Consider the following 23,153-nt stretch of genomic DNA (forward strand, 5'->3'; position numbering starts at 1 on the left):
ACTACCAGCTCCCTCATTACAGTGTGAAACAAACTGAAGACAACATGTACACAGAGAAGTAAAGCTGTGTTTCAGTAAAACTTTATGGACACAAATTCAAATTTCATCTACTTTAAAAAATATTTATTTTACTTGGGTGCACCAGGTCTTAGGTGCAGCATGCGGGATCTTTTAGCTGTGGCATGTGAGATCTAGTTCCCTGACCATCAATGGAACCCAGGCCCCTTGCTTTGGGAGTGCAGAGTCTTAGCCACTGGACCACCAGGAAAGTCCTCACATACTTTTCACATGCCAAAATACTATCTTTCCTTTGATTCTTTTCAACCATTAAACATCGTAAAAACCATTTTTATTCACAGGCCACACAAAAGCAAGTGATAAGACCACTGGCTGAGGGCCATAGTTTGTCAGTCCTTGCTTCATCTGGCGTTGCTCCAGGCAGCAGAAGGTGAGGCTGGGTCTTTGAGGCCTGGTTGGAAATAAAGGGTATCTTGGGAACATCACGGATTGCAAATGCTGCTGAGAAAAGACTTCTGGGGGTCGGGGTGGGGTGGGGTCAAGTCATCTTTAACAGCCTTAAGTGACTTCCTTGACCCTAAGTTAAGGTCAGAACTACTTAGCATGGCATTGTGACCCTATGTGACCTGACGCCTGCCTGCTGAGCCGCTTTCAGTGCCCCCTGCCTCCCTCGGTTTCCCTGGTGGCTCAGATGGTAAAGTGTCTGCCTGCAATGCGGGAGACCCGGATTCTATCCCTGGGTTGGGAAGATCCCCTGGAGAAGGAAATGGCAACCCACTCCAGTATTCTTGCCTGGAAAATTCATGGACGGAGGAGCCTGGTGGGCTACAGTCCATGAGGTAGCAGAGTCGGACATGACTGAGCGACTTCACTTTCTTTCATCTTTACTTTGCCTCCCTTGAGGGTTCCTGGTCCCTCTGTCAGGGCCGTGCCTTCCCACTGCTTTCCCTTTGCTGGGTATAGACCTGTGCCGGCCACCTTCCCCAGGCTGAGCTGGGAGACTCTGAGGTTTCTCCCCTGCTTCTAGCTGCTCTGATTCACAGCTGGTCTGCCGTAGCTCCCCCCAGTGGGCTGAGGACTTTTTGTCTTGTTGCCGCATCTCCGCGTGGTAAGGCTAGGCTTACAAGTGGGGCTTAGTGAGTGTCAGTGAGCTGGAGAGGTCATCCTGGGAGGCTTCCAGAAGAGAAATCAGAATTTCTGTGCTGGTGTTGAGCCTTGAGATTTTCCCATCAGGAACCCCCTGAGGAAATTTTGGTCCCGACACTGGTCCACAGGAGTGATTCTTGTTCCGCTTCCGGCTTGAGCCTGGGAAGGGAAACATCATCCGCACTACTGGATTTCTGCAACAGGGAGCACGGGAGTTAGTGGAGCGAAGGCTCTGAGCTGACCCACCCAGGGGTATTCACTAAAGCCTTCCTCTCCCACTTTTTAGGTGTGCAGACTCATTCCCACCCCTTCACAGGACTGTGAAATACTGTGGATGCTCGAGTGAACCAGGGAGGTGTCTAATTAACTAACCCCTTCTGTGCACTGGGGTGGGGGTGATGCTCCTGGTTTGAGGTTTCCATCAGGAAAAGAGCAGCCGGGGGCCCCTCCTAGCAGCAGCGCCCATGCCCCTTCCCACAGTCATTGACTTCTCCGAGCCACAGGTTTCTCCCACACCATAAGGAAGAAAAGTAGAAGTCTATGGAGAGATGAAATTGAGGTAATGGGGGCAGAGCTGTTGAGGGCTGTAGTGTGGGCCAAGGAGAAGGGAGGCAAGGGTCCTTTGTTCCCTGGAACCCAACACATGAACAAAGAAAATGTTAAAGAATGAGACTGGGCACCAGTCTCAGGGCTGCTGAGGGAGGTCCGCGGGTGGGTGGTGGGGCAACTCTCCCCAGGATGCCAGGGACCGACAAAGAAGGTCACAAAAGGAGTTGCTGGACATCCAAAGGGTCACGGCGTAGGGAGGGGCCATTCTCTCCTGGAGGGTATCTGCATGAAGGAGGTTTCAGAGGTAAGGCCTTGGAAAAGCAAGGCCAGCTCACCAGCTGGAGGGTACGCAAACGGGGCAGAGACAGCAGAAGTGGGCGTCCGTCTGGCACTCCCTGGGCAGGCCCATGGCCTTGAGGCTCCGGCGCCACAGCCGAAGGGGAACGACTTGGTTCTGGCATCTGGAGCAGGCCACACTCTGACCAGAGTCATCATGCTGACAAGAACTCCTGCCACCCTGCAGGAGTCCTTAGAGACCCGACTTTTCCCATATGTAAGCAGCTGCAGGAGGAGGGAAGAAGGTGGGAAAAAAAAGAAAAAGGAAGCCAGATTGAGAAACAACTCGATATGCAAGTCTCGGCGCTCCCGCACCTGTGGGCGGCTGCAGAAGATGGGGGTGGAGGGTGGGGGCAATCCGTCGGGTACGCGACCCCATCCCCAGTGTCTGCTCTCTGAAGCCGGCGCCCTCAGAGCCGCCCCACCGGCCGGTGTGCTGTGTGATCGATGGGAGGAGAAGTGGGGTCATCCCCGCTCCACCCCACCAAGGACGCAGTGCCGGGCTATCTGGGCCTGGCGAGTAGGGTAGACGGTCCCATCTGCAGTTTCCTAGAGGAAATGCGATGAGGGTATAGCCTCCTCGGCCCCCAGGATCCCAGCAGTGCGGTTGCGGGGCGGAGCCGCCGCAGACACAGCCCAGGCCGCAGAGGGTGGGGCGGGGCCTCAAGGGAAGGGGCGGGGCAGAGCCGCCCTGGCCGGCCTGGAAGCTGCTGGAAGTGTCGCAGCACCGCCGCCCTGGCTCCTTCCGCCGCGTGTGCAGGCAAAGAATCCCCTCGCCGGCTGGAGCCAGCGCCCGACCCGCAGCCGGAGCCACGCCCCGCGGCGAAACGCCGGCCCGCCCCCGGGAGGGCCTGTATTCCGGGCATGCCCACGAAGCGGGACCTCTTTAATTCCGCAACGCTCGCGGAAAAGACCCCTTTCCCGCATCAGGCAGTTGGAGTATGTGTAGGGCAGCTTCTAATAAGGAGGTCGAACCTAGGAGCGTAGCGGGGAGTGGGTGACCCCTGTTTAGGCTTGGATCTTAGTCCCGAGGCTGGGACTCCCGGGAGTGGAGACGCCTGCCCTGCAGGTTTTTACAGAGGTCAGTGGGGAATCCTCGCCTCTAGTTCCACCGCCTATGTTATATGAGCACTCCCAACATCTGTTTCTGATGGTGTCCTGTTTTTGGAGCGCGGAAACGGGGCTGTGAACATCAGTAAATACGTGAGCTCTCCGGGCCTGCGGCTCCCGCCTTTCACCGCCCCCTCCCCTATTTTGGACCGTGACGTCACGGTGGGTGGGTGGCTGGGCGGGCGGCGGCAGGTGCGCGGCCGACAGGCATCCTCCTTTAAGGCGGAGGGATCCGGGGGCGGGCAGCTGCGCTGTGCTTCGCCTTATATAAAGCGATTGGTGGCACACAGCCGTTCTCTTGAGTCACCCCCGTGCAGCCTTCTTGAGGCGAGTGAGCCTGAGGCAGCCATTGCCCATTCGGTGTTCTCTAGTACCTGTAATTCTTATCTTTGAAGGTAAGGCTCCGGTCTTATCTGCACTTTTCAGGTAGCTTGTTCTTTCGCGTAGCTTTCGGCCCATGCGTCCTTTCCGAGACCTACATCTTGTTTTGGGGCGGCTTCTGGCGTAACGCTCCCATTTCTTCTCTTGGGGCGCGGGGGGGGGGTGGGAGCGAGCTCTTAATTAGACACTTTTCTACTGTTGACGGCGGGGCTGCTTTTCCGCAGCTATTAAGCGTCGTTTTGTGGGGCCGCAGAATGGGGCGGAGGGGTAGGCTCTGCACGTGGTGGCCGCGCCGGCCCGGGACGCTGCCATGTTTGCCTCTCCACTTCCGGACGCGGCTACGGGGCCCGGGAGGGTCCCCGAGCGGGGCGGGTGGGCGCGCCCGCTGTGACTCAGCAAGGCTGGTCATGACCAGGTTGTGCCACTTCTTTTGTAGGAAGCAATTTTTTTAAAGTCCTTTTGTTCGGGGCTTTTCCGTGAGGGTCTGTGGCGAGCTCCGTTTTCGGTCGCCGGCGGCGTATATCGTGCTTCCTCCATCTTTCCAGATCTTTCCTGCGTCTCGGTGGAGGAGGGGCTGGCGAGCGGAGGGGGAAGGCTCTGGGATTCGTGGGCACATCCCTTCCCCCGCCCCTCGCCGAGAGCTGAGAGTGTTCTGGAAGCTTGTGGAGCCCGGCGCCCCGCCCTGGTGCCCGGATGCTGGGGCGAAGGGAGGCTGCGCGGTGGCGCCCCCTCCTCGCGTGGTCGACGCATGTCCAGCCGTGACGAGAGTCGGCCCCGCAGACTAAGGCCACCATCTTAGTGTTTGGTTTGGTCTTGAGTTTCAGTCACGTGTGCTGAGGGGTCACGACGGAGCCCTTGTTTATCGGTTCTTTGTCTTAATAGCCCACCTGGATGGGCATCCCGCCAATCTCGAGTTAGCTGTGTCTATGGGACAGCTCCCTAGGGGAGGCAGCAGTATCACATTATCTCTTTGGAGTTATCTAATGGCAGGACAGTTTTAAATTATTGCCCTTTAATGTGAAACTAGTTGACTATAGTCAGTAATTTGCGTATTTAAATTTGTGTGAATCTACCTCAAGCGTTCGAGATACCTGGGTTGGAGTGCCTAACAAATGAACTAGATTGTGCTGATCTGTGATTCACTTAACGGCAGTTTGGCTTCAAAATACAAGAAATATTAACGCAATTTGTTCAACGTGTTAGGCGCGCCCCTCCCCACATTGTTTCTAAGGTGCTGCCTGAAATTGATAGAGGGGGAGGATTTTCTAGTCTTAGTACCCAGCTCAAAACAGCTTGAGTAGAGTCTGTATTGTGGCTGAGGGTGAACTTGAGGAGTCTTAAATTCTTGCGTTTTTATTTTAGATGCCCGAGGAAGTGCACCATGGAGAGGAGGAGGTGGAGACATTTGCCTTCCAGGCAGAAATTGCCCAACTCATGTCTCTTATTATCAACACCTTCTATTCCAACAAGGAAATTTTTCTTCGGGAGTTGATCAGTAATGCTTCTGATGTGAGTGCCTTGAATGTCTTCATTGATATTGGTTTTTTGTTTTTCAAGTACTCCAAGAGAGGGAAAGTGGGAGTGGTTTGGCATTTTGTGGTGTTTACTGATAAAGGGGATATAAACTTAACTGTCCAAAAACTATTGCCTTGCTCTCTGTGGATAGATGGGGTACTGTAACCCACTGGATGTCATTTTCAACCTACAAGCTAAAGGGGTAATCAGAATTAGGGTGTTTGGAGAATTTAAAAAACTTTCTTTTGGATGAAATGGGATTTGAGGAAGCAGAATTGTAAAATTGCAATTTTGTACTTTCAGGCGTTGGACAAGATTCGCTATGAGAGCCTGACGGACCCTTCCAAATTGGACAGTGGTAAAGAGCTGAAAATCGACATCATCCCGAACCCCCAGGAGCGTACTCTGACTCTGGTAGACACGGGCATTGGCATGACCAAAGCTGATCTTGTAAATAATTTGGGAACCATTGCCAAGTCTGGCACTAAAGCGTTTATGGAGGCTCTTCAGGTACGTGGTTAGTTAGGCACACCCCATTTATATTATTGGTGTTTGCCTTGCCATTTCTTTGAAACTTGAGTTTGACTTTTTTAAACTTTTTGGCAGGCTGGTGCAGACATCTCCATGATTGGGCAATTTGGTGTGGGCTTCTACTCTGCCTACTTAGTGGCAGAGAAAGTGGTTGTGATCACAAAGCATAACGATGATGAACAGTATGCTTGGGAGTCTTCTGCTGGGGGTTCCTTCACTGTCCGTGCTGACCATGGTGAGTTAGCATTCCTGTTACGGTGTCTGGGGAAACAGTAATGAAGCTCTTGCACTGTGTGTGTAAAGCAGTTACAGTTCTGCGTTTCTTTAGTTCCTTACACTCTGTTCTGGTTGATTTTTTTTGTAGGTGAACCTATTGGCCGTGGTACCAAAGTGATTCTCCACCTGAAGGAAGACCAGACAGAGTACTTGGAAGAGAGGCGGGTCAAAGAAGTGGTAAAGAAGCACTCACAGTTCATAGGCTATCCCATCACACTTTATGTGAGTATGGACTGGTAACTCAAGTGCAGGTAACTGCTGCTTTAGAGAATTGCATGGACTTTGGGGGGGTTTTTTTTTTTTTTTTGCTTTTTTGTACTCTTGACACTGTCATCTTTGATACTTTTAGCTGGAGAAAGAACGTGAGAAGGAAATCAGTGATGATGAGGCTGAAGAAGAGAAAGGTGAGAAAGAAGAGGAAGATAAAGATGATGAAGAGAAGCCTAAGATTGAAGATGTGGGCTCAGATGAGGAGGATGATAGTGGCAAAGATAAGAAAAAGAAAACAAAGAAGATAAAGGAGAAATACATTGATCAGGAAGAACTGAACAAGACCAAGCCCATTTGGACCAGGAACCCTGATGACATCACCCAGGAGGAATATGGCGAGTTCTACAAGAGTCTTACCAATGACTGGGAAGATCACTTGGCAGTGAAGGTAAGACGTCTTACTTGTTGGCTCAATAGGAGGAGCTGATATGAACAAAGGGAACTTATGCAACTGGTTGGTAGCTGGGAACTGTGAATGCTATGCGTTTATTTGCTAATGGACCCTTCCAGGGTGGAGAAATGACATCTTCCCCCGTGACCTCACTGTCTCTGGCAGCTTTACCCACCTGAAGTCTTTGACCCAAAGATTATACAGTGCTGGTACCGTGTTGGATTCATTTAGGGCATTAGGGCTTAAATTTCCTTTACAGGTATAGGAAGATTGTTGTTTCAAGTAACTGGACATTTTGGTATTGGGACAAAAAGCCACTCTTGTCTTGAAGTACATAGTTGGCTTATCTTGGATTTCTTTCAGCACTTCTCTGTAGAAGGTCAATTGGAATTCAGAGCACTGCTGTTCATCCCCCGTCGGGCTCCTTTTGATCTCTTCGAGAACAAAAAGAAAAAGAACAACATCAAACTGTATGTCCGCCGTGTGTTCATCATGGACAGCTGTGATGAGTTGATTCCGGAATATCTCAGTAAGTTATCTTTTTGCCCTAATGTAGTTCGTTTCAGCGTTTTCAGGGGGACTGGAGTCTTTATCTAACAAGTGAAGGTTTGGTGAGAAAATCAGTCCTTCTGTTAAATCCAGATGACCTTATATACCTGTTGTCTTTATCCCCGCCACTCCTGTATCTTTAAAACCCAGCTTCCATATTTGATTTCAGACTTCATCCGTGGGGTGGTTGACTCTGAAGACCTTCCTCTGAACATCTCCCGAGAAATGCTCCAGCAGAGCAAAATCTTGAAGGTTATTCGTAAGAACATTGTTAAGAAGTGCCTTGAGCTCTTCTCTGAGCTAGCAGAAGACAAGGAGAACTACAAGAAATTCTATGAGGCATTCTCTAAAAACCTGAAGGTAAGCAGGAAGTATTTGCTTAATAATTATAATGGATTTTTTTTCCCTTAATTCACTTGGAGGATAAGTCACTTCTTAACAAAATGATTTTTTCCCCACCCATAAAGCTTGGAATCCACGAGGACTCCACTAACCGGCGACGCCTTTCTGAGCTGTTGCGCTATCACACGTCCCAGTCTGGAGACGAGATGACTTCTCTCTCAGAATATGTGTCTCGCATGAAGGAGACCCAGAAGTCCATCTATTACATCACTGGTGCGTTGGAATCTGGGTCTGATCAAAGCCTTTTTTGAGAGGTGTGGGGAGAACACTCAAGGGTCTTGGGGAACTGGCAGGATGAGGCATTTTGGCCTTTGAGTCACACTGAGTAATCCTATAGGTGAGAGCAAAGAGCAGGTTGCCAACTCTGCGTTTGTGGAGCGCGTGCGGAAGCGGGGCTTTGAGGTGGTGTACATGACGGAGCCCATCGATGAGTACTGTGTGCAGCAGCTCAAGGAGTTTGATGGGAAGAGTCTGGTCTCCGTGACCAAGGAGGGCCTGGAGCTGCCTGAGGACGAGGAGGAGAAGAAGAAGATGGAAGAGAGCAAGGCCAAGTTTGAGAACCTCTGCAAACTCATGAAAGAGATCTTGGATAAGAAGGTGGAGAAGGTAAGCCATTATGAAGCTAAGTTACCTTGTAAGAGATGCCTTCAGAGAGGTTTCCTTCCATATTTGGCTGCTACACAGTCAGTGGTTTAGGCAGCCTGATTTGTTCAGTGCCATTCTACTTTTTGTTCTCTTAAGGTTGGTGTTTCTATAGAATTGGCCAAAGATGACACATTTTTCCCCCGAAGAGTAGTAGGTAACCATCTTTGCCTTGAGGTGGTAATTTGATTCAATATAATGAGTTTCTGTGACTGCCCTCAGGTGACGATCTCCAACAGGCTCGTGTCTTCACCCTGCTGCATTGTGACGAGCACCTATGGCTGGACAGCCAACATGGAGCGTATAATGAAAGCCCAGGCGCTTCGGGACAACTCGACCATGGGCTACATGATGGCCAAAAAGCACCTGGAGATCAATCCTGACCACCCCATCGTGGAGACCCTGCGGCAGAAGGCAGAGGCGGACAAAAACGACAAGGCTGTCAAGGACCTGGTGGTGCTGCTGTTCGAAACTGCACTGCTCTCCTCTGGCTTCTCGCTCGAGGACCCACAGACCCACTCCAACCGCATCTACCGCATGATAAAGCTTGGCCTGGGTGAGTACGCGTGTCCTCTCAAGTAGTAAGGGGTGTCGGGCACTTTTGAAGACTTGTCTGAAGTGGTTTCTTTCCTGCTCTTAGGCATTGATGAAGATGAGGTGGCGGCAGAGGAGCCCAGTGCTGCTGTTCCTGATGAGATTCCCCCCCTTGAGGGTGACGAGGACGCCTCTCGCATGGAAGAAGTAGATTAGGAGTTTCTCCCTGCAGACTGCTCCCTCTGTATAGTGTCCCCGTGGCTCCTGAAGCAGCAGCCCCAGTGGCTCTGGCCCATGTGGTTCCCTCTGCTGATGTCTAGTGGTTTTATTTGTTTCCTTCTAAGGCAGGATACATGGGCCTCAAGCCCTGTCCCTTTCCACGTTTGACATGGGGTTTGAATGTTGTGTGTTGTGTTTTGTTTATTTTGTTCTGAAATTAAAGTATTGAAAATAAAGAAGATGCAGGTTTTTTACACAGTTCTGCTCTCGTAGATTTAAGTATATACAGTGCTGCGTTTGGAGTTATCCTGTATGTATCCCTTCACAAATCTTAACTTGCCATCATCCTGAGTATAGATAACAGGTTACATAAAGTGAAAGTCGAAATTGCTCAGCCATGTCCGCTCAAGTTTTGTCTGACTCTAGAAACCCCTGTGGATTATACAGTCCATAGAATTCTCAAGGCCAGAATATTGGAGTGGGTAGCTGTAACCTTCTCCAGGGGATCTTCCCCACCCAGGTCTCCTGCATTGCATGCAGATTCTTTTTTATCAGCTGAGCCACCAGGGACACATGTGAAGACATGTACATAAGAAGACAGACATGTACATGAGAAGACATTAAAACCATCACAGGTAAATTTAGAAGTCGTAAAAACAAAATGAGCTGTAGTCAAAAGTGGGAGGAAATAATTGCAAATGATGCAGCGGACATAGGCTAAATTTCCAAAATGGCTCGTTTAACTCAGTCAAAAAATGGGCAAAGAACAAACATTTCTCTTAAGACAGGTGTCCAGTAGATACATGAAAAGATGTTCAAGATGCTCATTTGAGAAATGTAAACCAATATGACGTACTACCACACATGGGTCTGAATGGCCATCGTTTAAAAGCTGCACTCACATGCTGGAGGGAACCTTCCTATGCTGTGGATGGGACTGGATTCTGTTGGTCCCAACTTGGTGCAGCCACAGTGGAAAACGAGGTTCCTCAGAAAACTAAAAATGGCAGTCCCACTCTGGGACATAACATCCAAAGAAAACATCCAAATAAAAAACCTACACCCCTGTGTTCACAGCAGCACTACTGACAGTGGTCGAGTGGACACATGGTCATTGACAGGTGAAGATGTACACATATACGGTGAACTACTCAACCATTAAAAACAAAGTAATGCAACTGGAGGTTATACTAATAGGGAAGACAAATACCACTTGATAACCACCTATGTGGGATATATGTAGAAAATGTAACGAATCCCTGAATCAAATCATGAAGAACAGACTGGTGGTTGAGATGGTGACAGGAGGGCGCTGGGGTCAGCTGGCCTAAGTTTTCCTATGTAGAAGTCCTCCAGAGAACTACATTCAGTATCCTGTTATAAACCATAGTGGAAAATACTGTGAAACAATCACTGCTGTGCAGCAGAAATTAACACTGAATTGGATACAATTGTTTAAAAATAATGATGGACACTAAAGGTGAGTGGTATAGTGGTAAAGAACCCACCTGCCAATGCAGGAGACCGTAAGAAACCTGGATCCAATCCCTGGGTCGGGAAGATCCCCTGGAGAAGGGAATGGCAACCCATTCCAGCATTGTTGCTTGGGGAATTACATGGACAGAAGAACCTGGTGGGCTATGGTCCATAGGGTCACAGAATTGAACATAACTGAAGCAACTTAGCACATAACACTTTGAAAAGTCCCTTTCCTAAGCTGAGCACATACAGAGGATCTTTCACTCAAAATTTGAGTTTACTATGGTAGTACAAAACCATACATTCAGTACTTCCTGAGTTTTGATCTTTTCCTGGGCTGACAGTATACCTTCACTGGTGTTGCTGGGCATTGAGCTGCAGTTTCCAGTCAGCCACCAAGCCACAAACAAGGACAAAGAAATGGTACATGTTAACAACCACTGGGTTTTTTTTTTTTCACTTTCAGTATTTAAACAAGTTAAACATTTGACACTTGTAAAACAGCAATTGTAGGCTGTTCTGAGCTAATGGAAGTTTTAGGTATCTGAAGTTCAAAGTTTGTACTTAGTCAACCAAAACACAGGACCAAACCCACTGCAGCAATTTAATTTAATAAAATAAATCATAAGAGCAAAAGTTATATTTCCAAAGTACCAAAACCTGCAACTGGTTTGTAGGGCAGAGCCTAGGGATCCAGGAGCAGGGGGCTGGTGGTGCCGGGCAGGATTCTCAACCCCTCGCCCAGCACAGCACCATCGCTCACTCTCTCTCCTGGGAAAGCATCGGGAGCCTACACCTGTGCCTCTCACCGGAGTAAGAAACACATGTCTCGGAGTCTGAAAGTGTAGTAGTCAGGGCAGGGCACGAGCAGAGCCTCCAGGGCAAGACTTCGGGGAACCGGAGAAGGGAGGGGCTTCGGAAGGCACCTCCACCTTCTCAGTCCCCCACTGTTCTCTCCACCCTGGGAAGAACCCTGCCCACTGGAGGCTGGGTGACTTAAGGCAACGGGGAAGGCCGCCTCCTGGGCTCCCTGCCCCCTGCTGCAGCGCTGGTAGAGAAACCTGCATTGTGCCCTGGAGCCAGCTGCCTCCGAGAAGTGACAGTAGGAGAGAAAAACTGGTACAGTGAGCGGGCCCTAGTCATCCCTTCGGCCCTTAAACCTTCTGCACAGATGACTCGACTGGCATGGCCTTCTTTCCCCGCTGCTTTAGACGGCCCCGGGCATAGACCCGGAGCAGGAGGGCAGCAAAGACCACAGCCACTCCCAGGCCCCCCACCACAGTGACAGTGTGGCCGTAGAGGAGGCAGGAGAGGAGAATGGCAAAGGCCTGGCGGAGGGTCATGATGATGGTGAAGACGGCAGCCCCAAACTGCCCAATGGTGTAAAAAATGAAGAGCTGGCCACACGCAGAGCAGATGGACAGCAGCAGGGTGTGCGCTGCGAACTCGCTGTGTCGCCCCATGAAGCGGATGCCCTCCAGGAGGGCCCCCTGCTCTAGCAGGGAGCCCACTGTGAAGAGGCAGGAGAAGAGGTTGACCCCAAACATCATCTGCACCGATGACATCTTATAGGCGAACAGGGCGTCCTGCCAGTTGGAGGTGAAGCTGTCGAAGGCAATGTAGCCTGCCAACAGGACGAGGCCTGAGAGCGTGGTGGCCGGCGAGCTGTGGGGCTCCGGTCCGCTGGACAGCAGGAACATGCTGACCCCGATGGAGATGAGGCCAGCCGTCAGATATTCCCAGTGCTCATAGCTGCGCCGAGACACCAGTTTTCCCATCAGCATAACGGGGATCACCTTGGAGGCCTTGGCCAGCACCTGGGTGGGGAAGCTGACGAACTTGAGAGCTTCGTACTGGCACCAGCTGCTGAGCACATTCGACAGGCTGGCAAAGGAGTACCGGTACATGGGTGCCCCATGCCGGGGCTGCTTGCATAAGATGCAGTAGACGCCAGCCACCATCAGGGCCAGGATGCGGTTCATGAGCACCAGGAACTGAGAGTCGGAGAAGCGCTCGCCTGGCGATGTGGCTGTGGCCCCATAGCTGCGGGTCATCACTCTTTCCTGCAGCACTCCCCACGTCAGATAAGACACCTTGGCAGGGCAGGGCAGAGACAGCGGAGAAGATACACAAGAGAAGGAAACAGCAGGCAGGCCCCAAAGCATCCCGACCACCTCCTCCTTTCTCAGGATGATGTTGAAAATGATTAAGATTGACACCGTAACTCTCTGTAGTAACAAGTTACTTGCCTCTTCTCTCCCAAACCTGGACTCACCTTGTTGAGAATCAAGTGTGTGTGAAACACAATGATTAATGCTTTAAGACTGACCAGACCCTGTTTGTCCCCAGAGTAGAGTATGTCAGAGCTGACTCCATCCCAAGTATTTTCTTCTCTATTTTCAACCAATTCCAGGGGCCTAGACTTTTTAACAAAGATCGGACACCCATGAGTCCAACTTGGTATACAAGGTGGAAACAGAAGTGCCCACTCCAACATGCCATGGGGTCAGCGTCTCAGTGTCCCTCTTATATACAGTAGAGGAGGAAGGGAAGAATCCCAGAGGGTGAGAAAATAGGAAAGAAAAGACAGTGTTTCCTCCAACCACCCCTAAGATGATGGTATGCCTCTGGTAGAACACACAAACACAGCCACCAGCCAACTGCTGGGACTGGTGGGGTGAGCACGCTGGCTCCTCGGGGACCCACCTAGGGAAAGCAGCAGAGCCCACCTACCTACCTGGAGACCCGAGGCACAGAACAGCAGCTTCAGGGCCTGCCAAGTGGGACTGGTCTCCACTGGCTCTGCCCGGGCAGCCAGGGGAACCTCATCCGGGGCCTTGGGCTCATTGCCAAACACACACGTTTTCACCAGGGGGAAGCAAAGACCCCTACCTGGAAAAAGTGCACAAGGTGAAACAGAAACTTTTCCCAGCACTTCATCTTCCCCACTGCCGCCAGCCGGCCCTCCCTCCCTCCCGTGCCAAAGCCCATCCCCTTTGCACTGCCGGCCAACTCTCCTAATTTTTAATCTAGAGCAAGCACACTTCCCCCACCCTTTCCCCACACACCTGTTTCCAGGTAATTCTTCCGCCTGAAGTACTGCACCAGCAGGTAGCCAGGTACCATAAAGCTTGCATAGCCAGCCGCGTTCACCAAAAAGCGGAAGAACCAGAGCTGTGTCCATGACTCCGGAGGGGCTTCGGGGTTCTTCTCCCCACCTGCCCCCAGGGAGGGCAGCGCAGCCAGCACCACCACTGCCCACCACCTGCGGGCACCAAGATCAAGAGTACAGCTCCTCACCCTCTGGGCCCTCCAGAGGAGACGACACTGGAGAAGGGCCCGGAGCCTCCTCCCCGCCCCCCTCAGCTGCAGCCCAGCACGGACAAAGAGCCTCTCTCTCTCCCGGGTGGGGGGGCGGGGTGGAGGGCGGCGCGGGCCAGGCTGGGCTCCCTCCGTCCTCAAGAGCGGACCCGCCCCTCCGGCCACACAGGTTCCCTCTGTTCCCTCCAGCGCCCGCCGGCCGCTCCGGTTAGAGGCGCGGCGCCCCCCGATCCCGGCCTCGGAGCTCCCAAAGATCCAGGGTCCCTCCCGCGACTTCTCTCCCGACCCTCCTGGAGCCCTCGAGAAGCACAAGACCACGGCGCGTCCCCACCCGCGCCAGCTCCGGGCGGCGCTAGGCCGGCCACCCGCCCGGGAGCTGGGACCCCGCCCGGCCCCCCGCGCGCGCGGAGGATCGACGGTCACGTGTCGCGGGGCTCGGTCACGTGGGCTCGCCGCTCCCCCCCCACCCCCTAGTCCCCACCTGGGGTCCATGGTCCCGGCTGTGTGGGGCGGAGGGGGGGCCGGGGACTGCGGAGCCCCTGGCCGCGCGCTCCCTCCGCTCCCACAGTGGCCTCCAGGAGCCGCCGGCCAGCGGAAGTGCAACGCTCTTCCCGCCTCCCTCCCGCGGCCCCCCCTCCGCCCCCGGCCGCAACCATGCAGCGCCCCGGGCCGCCGCTGGGCCATAGCGCCCCCTCGCGGCCCGGCGGCAGACGAGGCTCGGCGCGCAGGAGCCCGGTGCCACCTCCGCTTCGTCATCGCCCGCAGCCCTGTCCACCGGCCTGGAGGTGGCGGTGACCACTGCCGTCCTAGGGACGCGGATATGAAGGTTCTGCATTCCAAGTATATACCCGTTATGTTACCGTTTTAACATCCCCCCTTATGTTACCGCTTCCCCGTTTTCTGGCAGGAAGATGTCTACTTGCTTTGGGGGCTTGGGCCGGTCCTGCCCCCCCATCCCCATGACCTTTGAGGATGTGCATGACCTGTCCTCCGTGTACCTCGCCCACTCACCCATTCCCTGCAGATTCCTACTGGCTTGCTCCCGGTTCTACTAATTCACCAAAAATCCTTTCCCCAGGGAAGCTCTCCCCTGTCCCCTCCTGCAGCTTCCCAGGTGGCTCAGTGGTAAAGAATCCACCTGCCAATGCAAGTCGAGACACAGGAGATGCAGGTTCGATCCCTGGCTCAGGAAGGTCCCCTGGAGGAGGAAATGGCAACCCACTCCAGCATTCTTGCCTGGAGAATCCCATGGAAAGGAGCCTGGTGGACTACAGTACATGGGTCACAGTCAGACACGACTGAGCAACTGAGGACATGTCCCCTACTCAGGCCTCCCCTGACCACCAAGTATGGCCCTCCACCCAGTCCATCGTTCTCCCTCCCACGAGCTTCTCCTTCCATTGCAACTTGCAATTACATATTTAGATGTTTATGATTTTAATATCTGTCTCACTCACTAGACTATAATCTCTAAATGGTCAGAAACTGTATTGCTTTATTCCCCAAATTCTATCACAGCATAGGCCTGACCTAATAGATGCCTCAAACATGTGGAATGAGAGAAAAAAACATACAAAGCCATGCTCCCTCGTGTACTCTTCACAGACTAGCCCTTCTCCCCAGGCTCTTCCAGGGCTGTGATGAGGCTCCCACTTGCATCTTCTCACTCCTCTTTCTCTTCCTCCATCCTCTGCATTTCCACAGAAAGGGCAAGAGTCTGGGCTGAACAGAGAGGGCTGAGGACCATCAGCCTCCCTACCCTCCCTGGCAAGGCCCTACACTGCTCAAGTACCAATTTCCTTCTCTCTGCCTTCACCACAAGGTCACAGGACAGGTCTGTCTAGAAATCCCCAGTGCACACATGCACGCACGCACACACACGCAAACAACTGGGGGTGGGGGTGGGAGTTAAAAGTTTCTGCCGTTTTAGTGTCATGTTATTGAAACTTCCCCATCCCCAGAAGTTCAGGGCCTTCTGTGTGAAGTCTTTAAGTTCAGAGTCCTCCTCCGCAGAGAGCTGGAACCCTTCGGGGCCCTGCTCACTCACAGTTCAGTATCTCTCCTCATTTGGAAGAGTCCATGTTGTCTTAACTGGTTGGCAGCTTCAGGCTGACCCCATGTGGGAGAGACGAGAGCACTGCCATCTTCGACAGAGGCCAACAGGCTTCGCCCACGCTGCCTGGGGCTTTGAGGAATCTTCTATCCACTCCGAAGCTCTTCCTTCCAGACTGGCTCTCTCACTTGGGATGGTTCCTCTCAGCTTAAGACTGTGCTGGCCCCAGGCTCTGGCCTTAGCAGTTCCCAGGACACACGGCCTGGGCCCAGACTGCAGCAGCTGTGGCTCCAGCTTCCAGATGGGAAGAGGGGGAGCATCCGGGGTCCGAGAGCGTGTCCCGGCTTCAGTCAGCACACAGCAGTGGCTTCCCGGAGATCTTCAGGTCGTCAAAGGGCAACAGGGCAAAGGGCTGAGGAAAGGAATGGAGAGAAGCAAGATCAGGGCTGGTGGACAGAGGCTGCAGTGGGGGAAGGAAGCTGGGAGACCCATTAGGCCCTCTCCTCCCCACCAAGTGATCCCTGAAGGACATCAGGGAGCAAATCTTCCTACTAATCCCCAAAACAGTGGTCCATCTGGGCAACTGGGGCCTGTTTTGGCTTTCGTTTTGGGAGCGGAGGGTATCAAGAGAGGGCACTCACAAAACATTTTGAATTTTTTTTTTTACATCAAATATTTAAAAATGGGAAAGATTCTACACAAACTCTAGGTTTTATCTCTCTTTAAAAAAAATCCAAGATCTGGAAATACTGGGTCCGTCTTCCTCTGCTGCAAGAATCTGCTGAAGCTGAGTAGAGCGAGTGACCCTCAGACAAAAGACTGGCTTCCTGCAGGCCCCAGCACCTGGCTGTCTTACACCCAGCCTGCTTTAGCTGCATGGCTCCTGCAGGAGTCCCAAGTTCGGGCCCCGGGTCCTGAGAACACAGGCTGAGAGAGTGGCAGAGTCGTGGATTACAACCCCAGGCTCCTAACTCCTTGGCCCTTTCAGCTGTGATAGCTCCTGTCTCCAGTAGGGATGTGGGAGGCCCTGGACAGCAGAGCTGAGTGTCTGCCTCTTACATCCTCAGCCAGGTCCTGGGGAGTCTCATCCTCCACGTTTCGCAGCAGGGAGTCAGCACCTGCCTCGCACAGGGTGGACGAGATGCTGCTGAGGCCCCGGCCTGCCGCCAGGTGCAGGGGCGTGCAGCCATTGAGCATGCGGGCGTCCACCCGGGCACCCGCCTGGAGGAGGAATTGCACCAGACCCCGCTCCTGGGTCTCCACGGCCAGGTGCAGCGCTGTCTTCCCACTCGTGCCCTCCTGCGGGAGGAGAAGGATGTCAGCCAAGGCCCTCAGAGGAGGCATGCCTCTAAGAAGAGGGGCCCCGTGCCTGGGCCCTGGGCCCAGCAGCTCTCTGATGGGCCACCTCACCTGCACATCAATGTCAGCTCCGTTCTGAAGCAGCAGTTCCATGAGTGGACGGTTCCTCTGCAGGGTGGCGATGTGGAGACAGGCCAGACCTGAGATCGGGAGGATGGGGTGAAGGTGGGGGCTGCATCTGCCAGCTCGCTCTCCCTTTCTTCAGGGACCTCCCTTACCCCTCAGCCCCAAGGGACCCCCCCGCCCTGTCCCTGCCTACTCAGTGCCTCTGATCACAAGACTGTTAAAACACAAACCTAAAAAACCCCTCAAAAGTCTGGGGGGAAAGGAACTCAAAGTTTCCACCTTTTCAGTCATGTTATTGAAACTTTCACGCTTCGGGAGTCAGGTTGCTGAGTGACACCCCCCCCATACACACACCCTCCCCCACCCACATAGTGTCCTCCCCTGTCCGCGCACACACACAGTCTTTTTGTAAAACTCTACCCGCCTTTGGGCCCCTTCTAAAAGTCACCTTCCTCAGAGCTCTAGGGATCCTCAGGCCCCCAGCCCCTCCCCGGGGGCCTCCTCCTTCCATAAGCCCCCCTAGTCTTTGTGCTACCTCTCTTCTTGAGAACTCGATGCAAATTCACATCCTTCATCTCTTTCAAGTCTCTGCTCAAATGTCCCTGCTCCATGAGGGTTCTCCCTGACCACTCTGTTTAAAAATCCCATCAAGCCCCACCACCCCCTACTTAAGCCCCCTCACCTGGCTCTCCTGTCCCCAGGCAGCAGTGACTGCCTGTTAATCTGCCAGAGAACTCACTTCTTATGTTTATTGCTTGTCTCAGACATTCTCTTGTTTTACTCACAGACGCAGGTCTGGCTCCTACAATAATGTCTGGTACAGAGAAAGTTCTCAGTACCTTTTTGTTGAATAGATTAAGGAGTTCATCTAATCTCTGTCAAACTGAATATCTTTTTTCTTTTTTAATAATTTTATCTATTGATTTGTTTTTGGCTGGGCCAGGGTCTTCGTTGTTGCACGGGCTTTTCTCTAGTTGTAGTGAACAGGGGTTACTCTGCTAGTTACAGCGCTACAGCTTCTTATCGTGGTGGCTTCTCTTGTTGCAGAGCACAGACTCTAGGGCACACGGACTTCAGAAGTTGTGGCACATGGGCTCAACAGTTGTAGTTCCCAGGCTCTAAAGCACAGTCTCAGTAGTTGGTGCTCTTGGGCTTAGTTGTTCCACGACATATGGGATCTTCCCAGATCAGGGATCGAGCCCGTGTCTCCTGCACTGGCAGGAGGATTCTTTATCACTGAGCCACCAAGGAAGCCCCCCAAACTGTACATCTTGAGGGCAAAGTTGAGCTCTCTGCTTAGCATATAATACGTTCTCCATAAATTCTAACCAGAAACCATTCATTCATTCACTCCTTCATTCAACAAAGGTATTCTGAGTACCTGTGTGCTTAGAACTGGAGATGTATCAATAGACAAGCTGTGGCCCTCCCTTCCCTGAGAGTGGGGTCCCCGTCTCCTGTCCCCTCCTCCTCCCAGGGGCCCTGAGGCCACCTGTACCTTGCCAGTTTTGCAGCTGGAGGTCCAAGGAGTGAGGTGGTCCTCTGCCTGGCTCTGGCTGCCCCTCCAGTAGGCAGCGGGCACAGGCCAGGTGTTGGCGCTGGCAGGCCACATGCAGGGCTGTGTCGCCGTGTCGGTCCTGCAGCACCCGGCTGGCCCCCTTCAGCACCAGGGCCCGAACTGCACCTGGCTGGTCCAGATGTACAGCCAGATGGAGTGCTGTCTGCAGGCACAAAGAGAGGGTCACGGGGTGGCTGCAACATGCTGCAACCTCTGGGAACCTGCCAGGGTGGGCATGGGAATTGCCAGCAGCCAGCCCCTTCTTTGAGGAATGCTTATAAAGGCTATGGCCCTGGTCTTCCTTCTGTTATCCCCTATCAAACTCTTGGGGCCCCGATTCTGGAGGTAGTGTGAGGCAAGTGGCCCCTTGCTACTCTTTAAGTCCCTTTAGCACCACCCCACCCCCAACCCCCGGCCCCAGAGAAACAACAGAGCTGGGGCAGGGAGGGACAGGTTGTGATGGTGATGGTGGGAGCAGAATCTAGCTTCTCATCTTCTGGGGAAGCCTGTTATCCTAGGTGAGGGGCTGAGGTCTCAGCAGGAGGCAACAGAGGCATCGCGCAGGCTCTGCCTGGCACACTCCTCCTTGAATGCTCCCTGCAGATATCATGTCCTGTATTAACACCTTCCCTGGCTGCTTCCCACAGACAGTGGTTCCCACAGCAGCTGGTATGTGTCTCAGTCACCACTCTTGTCACCGTGCTGTGTCATTCATTAGCTGTTGACACGAGTCCTCTAGGCCAGGCTTGAGCACCTTGTGGGCAGAGTCTGTTTCCTACTTGTCTGTCTGTCCTCAGCTTCTTGCCCAGTGTTTGGCATATGGTTCCCTGAGGGAGCAGCCAAAGGATGCTTTCTGGTGGCTGGGGATGGCTGCTGGGGCAGACATAGGTTATCTGGTCAGCCCACCATCTCCACCCACCTGGTAAAGGTTGTTCTGAATGTCCAGGACCTCCTGGGGCAGTAGAGCCAGGCAATACAGCAGCACAGCGGGGGCCTCGTGAATCACCGCCAGGTGGATCAGCCTGGGAGGCAGAGGCAAGGTGTGGGGTCAGGGCTCAGGCCAGACAGAGTGGGCCGGGGTTCTGGGGTTAGAAGGAACCCATCAATGTCTAAGTTGCCACCCAGAGGGTAGGTGCGGGAAGTGAGAGTTTGGGCCAGGAAGTGAGGGTTGCTGTGGGAAGCCAGGATCCCAAGGGTGGAAGCTCCAAGTTCCCATCTCTGGCCTTTGGGAGGGTCTTGGCTGAGTGAGAACGTGGGCAGGGTGCTGACGGGACAAGGTCCTTCCTGTCCACCCTGCCCACACCCCGCTCCCCTCTGGCCCCCTGGGGCCCCCACCAGGCAGCTGCAGCTCAAAGCCAAACTGAAAGCCGCTGGGGTAGCACAGAGGTGGTTTCCAGGGCTGGGCTCCCCACCTCTGCCCCCCTCAGTGGGGAGGGCAGAGAGGGCAGGGGTGGGGTCACCCGCTGTCCCCTCATGAACACCTCCCGAAAGAGAAGAGACAGAAGCTCTTGGAAGAGAAGCAAGGAGACAGAGCAGCACCCTCTTCTGCTGCCCTCCATGGGCCAGCCAGAGGGCCATTCTTCAGACAGCAGGGCCGGGACAGGGCCTGACCTGGGGCCCCGCTCCTGCGTGTGCCTCTGAGAGGAGGACTGTGCAGTGCAGAAAATGTGAGCTTGGTGTGGGGGATAAAGAGCCTTAACCTGGGGCGGCCAGGAGGGGAAGTTCCAGCCCTGGGGTTTCCCCACATCAGGTGGGGAAAATGAAAGCCAGAGCCAGAGGGTCTAGGCCGGGGCGGGCAGCTGCTGGGGCATTTGTCAGGGGGAAGCCTGGCTGAAAGGCCCGTCTGGGCTGGGGAGGGGGCTGCTTGGGGCAGGAGGGGGGGGGGCGGGCTTTGGTGGCTGGCGAGGCCCAGGAGAGAGTGACGGAGGGAGGGAGGGAGGAACCGCGCTGGAAATCCCCTCGGCCAGGGCCTGCTCTCTGGTCACATTCCTGCAGCCACCTCCCTCTCTCCCTCAGTCTCCCTCCTCCCACTTCCTCTTCCCATTTCCATATGTCCACAGCCCAGACACCTCCAGAGGGAAGAAAGCGCCCTCTCCTCTCAGGGAACCCCCTGGGGGGTCTTGACACCTCCCTCCCTGCCCCCGCCCCCAGATCTAGATTCCACATCTGTCTCTAACTAGAGGCAATTAAAGCTGGGACTGAGAGGCTAAGCAAGGGGGGCAGGGCAGAAGCCTCCACTCCATGGGTCAAAGTTCAACCACAGGTATTCTGCACAGAACCCGCACAATCTTGGTTGTGAGCCTGAGAGCTGGTGATCTCTAGGCACAGAGGACAAAAAGGTCTAGGGTCACCCAGTGGGTCCAGAGTCTGTCTCTGTCAGAGGCCACCCAGGACCTTTGCATCTCCAAAAAAGCAGATCAAGACAGAGAGCTCCCGCCTCCTCATCCTGGTTCATTCCAGCATCCCAGGTCCAGGACCCCAGCCCCCCTCCACTCTGTTTCCCATCCCCAAATCCCAGCCACCCCCTCTCTCGTCAGTCTTTTCTTCCTGAAGGGCGAATCCTCACCTGGCCAGCCCCTACCACACAACTGCCTCTTACTTCAACTGCCCCTCTGACCCCCCCACCCCCACCCCAGCCCAGTCTCCACCAAGCTCCACCTGGGCCTGGGGAGGAAGGATGAAGTGAAGGGGTCACACAGGACAGTGAGGGGGATTTGTAGGCTCAGGAGGTGGAGAGTGTCGGTAAGGCTGACTCTAGCCCTCACTTCCCCTTTCTCAACAGAGGAGGAAGTTAGCTGGGGTAGCCAGCCGCCTGTCTGTCTGCTGGGGCAAGAGTGCCCCAGCCTGGCTCACTTACTCCACAGGCCAGCCTCAGCCATGCACCCTGGCAGCACATCGGACCCCAGCTTCCTGGGCCCACTGGCAGCCTGTGACTGGCCCCTCTTGTTCTTTGAGACAGGGCATTCTGAGGTCAGAGGCCGGGAATCCCAGATATTAAGCAAACAAGGATGCCCTGTCCCCCAGCAAGAAAAACAAAACAAAACAAAACTAGGCTGGTCAGGGGAATTTTCTCTTCCCCGGGATGGGTTACTGGTAGATTTCCAAGATGCTAGCTGGGTTCCAGGTGCCTGGTAAGGGCCCTGCCAAAAGGTGGGGCAGACAGACGATGCCAGGTCCTTTGGACTGGCTCTGGCTACAGCTCAAAAGTGGGTTGAGAGTTCAGTTTGAAAGAGAGAGTGGGGACCGCCCCTTCCAGAGCTGGTGCCTTTAGGGATCCTCACAAAGGGAATGCCCGGCCTGTTGCCCGGCTCCTGGGGAAGGCCCCGAGTTAGCACTGGAAAGGAGGAAGGGGTCCTCTCTTACCCTAGCCCCCATACTCACGTGTCTCCGTCCTCGGAAATGTACGTGAGTGCTTCCAGCTGCTGAGGGCTCAGCGCCCCGGCGGCGGGGAGCGGTGAGTCCGGAACTGCGTCCTCGGTCCTGGGGTCCCCCGATAAGGACAGGGGCTCGGTGAGCGATGAGGAGCCGTAGGTGGAGTCAGCCCGCTCCCCGTCCGTGTCTTCCTTCTCCTCTGGCTCCTTGGCGGTTCCCGGAGGATGAATCCAGGGCTGGGGGCCCCCGCCGTCTGAGGGCCCCGAGACTGGGCGCGGGGTGGACTCGGGCAGGGAGCGCAGGGAGCGCAGAGACTCGATGCCCGAGTCATACTGGTTCTCATCGGTCTCGTCCGGCCCCTTCCGCGCCTCCGACATCCCCGCGGCGCCGGCCCGCCGGGCCCGGTCCCAGCAGGATCCGACTCCTCGCCGCCTTTCCGGGTTGCAGGTCCGCCTGGCAGAGCGGGTGCGGGACCCGAAATGGCCTCCTTCCCAGGCTGCTGGGGGGCCTGCGGGGGTCGGCGAGAAGCGTGGACGAGGCTCGGAGCGCCGCCGGGGTCCACGGCAGCCGCTACTCGGGGCAGCTAGGCAGCCCAGAAGCGCTCGCTCGCCCCGCCCTCAGGCCCCGCCCCCGGCAGGCGCCGCGCTTCCGGACGGAGGCCCCGCCCTTCGGAATCCCCCTTACCCCGCCCTCTGCATTGGCTCCGAGTCAGGGGTTCCCCGGTCCTGACTCACTCTTGCGTTAACTCACCCATTCATTCATTCATCCAACCGTCCATTCATTCACTCTTTCCCCCTCCCTTCATTCCATGTATTAATGCCATGCATTCTTCCTTTCCTTCCTTCACTTCCTCTGTTTTCTTCATTCATTTTCCATTCATTCATTTATTCTTTCGTTTAAGAGGAATATATGTTCATCGTCTGCACAAGCTGGGCGTCTTCTGGGGAGGGCAGGTGGGAGGTGGGACGGGGAAGCGTTGCTACCTGTCGCCGGCCCACTACTCTCAATTTCTCTTGCTTTTCCCGGAGACAAAGGGGACACCCATGTCTTTAAAGGAGTTCTCCCTTTGGGTTCTG

General features: G+C 54.2%; 3 protein-coding genes across 3 annotated transcripts; 1 reads left to right on the forward strand and 2 right to left on the reverse strand.

The window, feature by feature from the left end:
* Positions 1-3,412: 3,412 nt before the first annotated feature.
* On the forward strand, positions 3,413-9,127 carry HSP90AB1 (heat shock protein 90 alpha family class B member 1). Its single transcript, XM_061146832.1, has 12 exons — positions 3,413-3,554; positions 4,903-5,049; positions 5,359-5,565; positions 5,662-5,821; positions 5,951-6,084; positions 6,212-6,520; positions 6,887-7,052; positions 7,242-7,432; positions 7,540-7,687; positions 7,812-8,080; positions 8,339-8,672; positions 8,757-9,127. The coding sequence occupies exons 2-12, from the start codon at positions 4,903-4,905 to the stop codon at positions 8,864-8,866; spliced, it is 2,175 nt and encodes a 724-aa protein (XP_061002815.1). The 5' UTR covers positions 3,413-3,554; the 3' UTR covers positions 8,867-9,127.
* Positions 9,128-10,943: 1,816 nt separating this feature from the next.
* SLC35B2 (solute carrier family 35 member B2) lies at positions 10,944-14,287 on the reverse strand. Its single transcript, XM_061146833.1, has 4 exons — positions 14,151-14,287; positions 13,417-13,613; positions 13,086-13,240; positions 10,944-12,441 (listed from the first exon to the last, which is right to left on the reverse strand). Exons 1-4 carry the CDS (start codon positions 14,159-14,161, stop codon positions 11,503-11,505), a joined length of 1,302 nt encoding a protein of 433 aa, XP_061002816.1. The 5' UTR covers positions 14,162-14,287; the 3' UTR covers positions 10,944-11,502.
* An 802-nt stretch (positions 14,288-15,089) lies between these two features.
* On the reverse strand, positions 15,090-22,695 carry NFKBIE (NFKB inhibitor epsilon). Its single transcript, XM_061146835.1, has 6 exons — positions 22,087-22,695; positions 19,625-19,727; positions 18,646-18,868; positions 17,133-17,221; positions 16,782-17,021; positions 15,090-16,134 (listed from the first exon to the last, which is right to left on the reverse strand). The coding sequence occupies exons 1-6, from the start codon at positions 22,452-22,454 to the stop codon at positions 16,069-16,071; spliced, it is 1,089 nt and encodes a 362-aa protein (XP_061002818.1). The 5' UTR covers positions 22,455-22,695; the 3' UTR covers positions 15,090-16,068.
* Between the last annotated feature and the right edge of the window lie 458 nt (positions 22,696-23,153).

The sequence above is a fragment of the Dama dama genome, chromosome 7 (genome assembly GCF_033118175.1).
Source record: "Dama dama isolate Ldn47 chromosome 7, ASM3311817v1, whole genome shotgun sequence".
In the NCBI taxonomy this organism is placed as follows: Eukaryota; Metazoa; Chordata; class Mammalia; order Artiodactyla; family Cervidae; genus Dama; species Dama dama.

Coding starts and splice junctions, on each gene's coding strand:
- SLC35B2 (XM_061146833.1), bottom strand. Junction 13,241..13,416: donor GAAGAATTACCTGGAAACAG/GTGTGTGGGGAA, acceptor CACTTTTTCCAG/GTAGGGGTCTTTGCTTCCCC. Junction 12,442..13,085: donor TCTGTGCCTCGGGTCTCCAG/GTAGGTAGGTGG, acceptor TGCCCTGCCAAG/GTGTCTTATCTGACGTGGGG.
- HSP90AB1 (XM_061146832.1), top strand. CDS start 4,903: ATGCCCGAGGAAGTGCACCATGGAGAGGAGGAGGTGGAGACATTTGCC. Junction 5,050..5,358: donor TGATCAGTAATGCTTCTGAT/GTGAGTGCCTTG, acceptor TTGTACTTTCAG/GCGTTGGACAAGATTCGCTA. Junction 5,566..5,661: donor CGTTTATGGAGGCTCTTCAG/GTACGTGGTTAG, acceptor ACTTTTTGGCAG/GCTGGTGCAGACATCTCCAT.
- NFKBIE (XM_061146835.1), bottom strand. CDS start 22,454: ATGTCGGAGGCGCGGAAGGGGCCGGACGAGACCGATGAGAACCAGTAT. Junction 17,222..18,645: donor CCAGCTGCAAAACTGGCAAG/GTACAGGTGGCC, acceptor TCCCGATCTCAG/GTCTGGCCTGTCTCCACATC. Junction 17,022..17,132: donor GAGCTGACATTGATGTGCAG/GTGAGGTGGCCC, acceptor CTCCTCCCGCAG/GAGGGCACGAGTGGGAAGAC.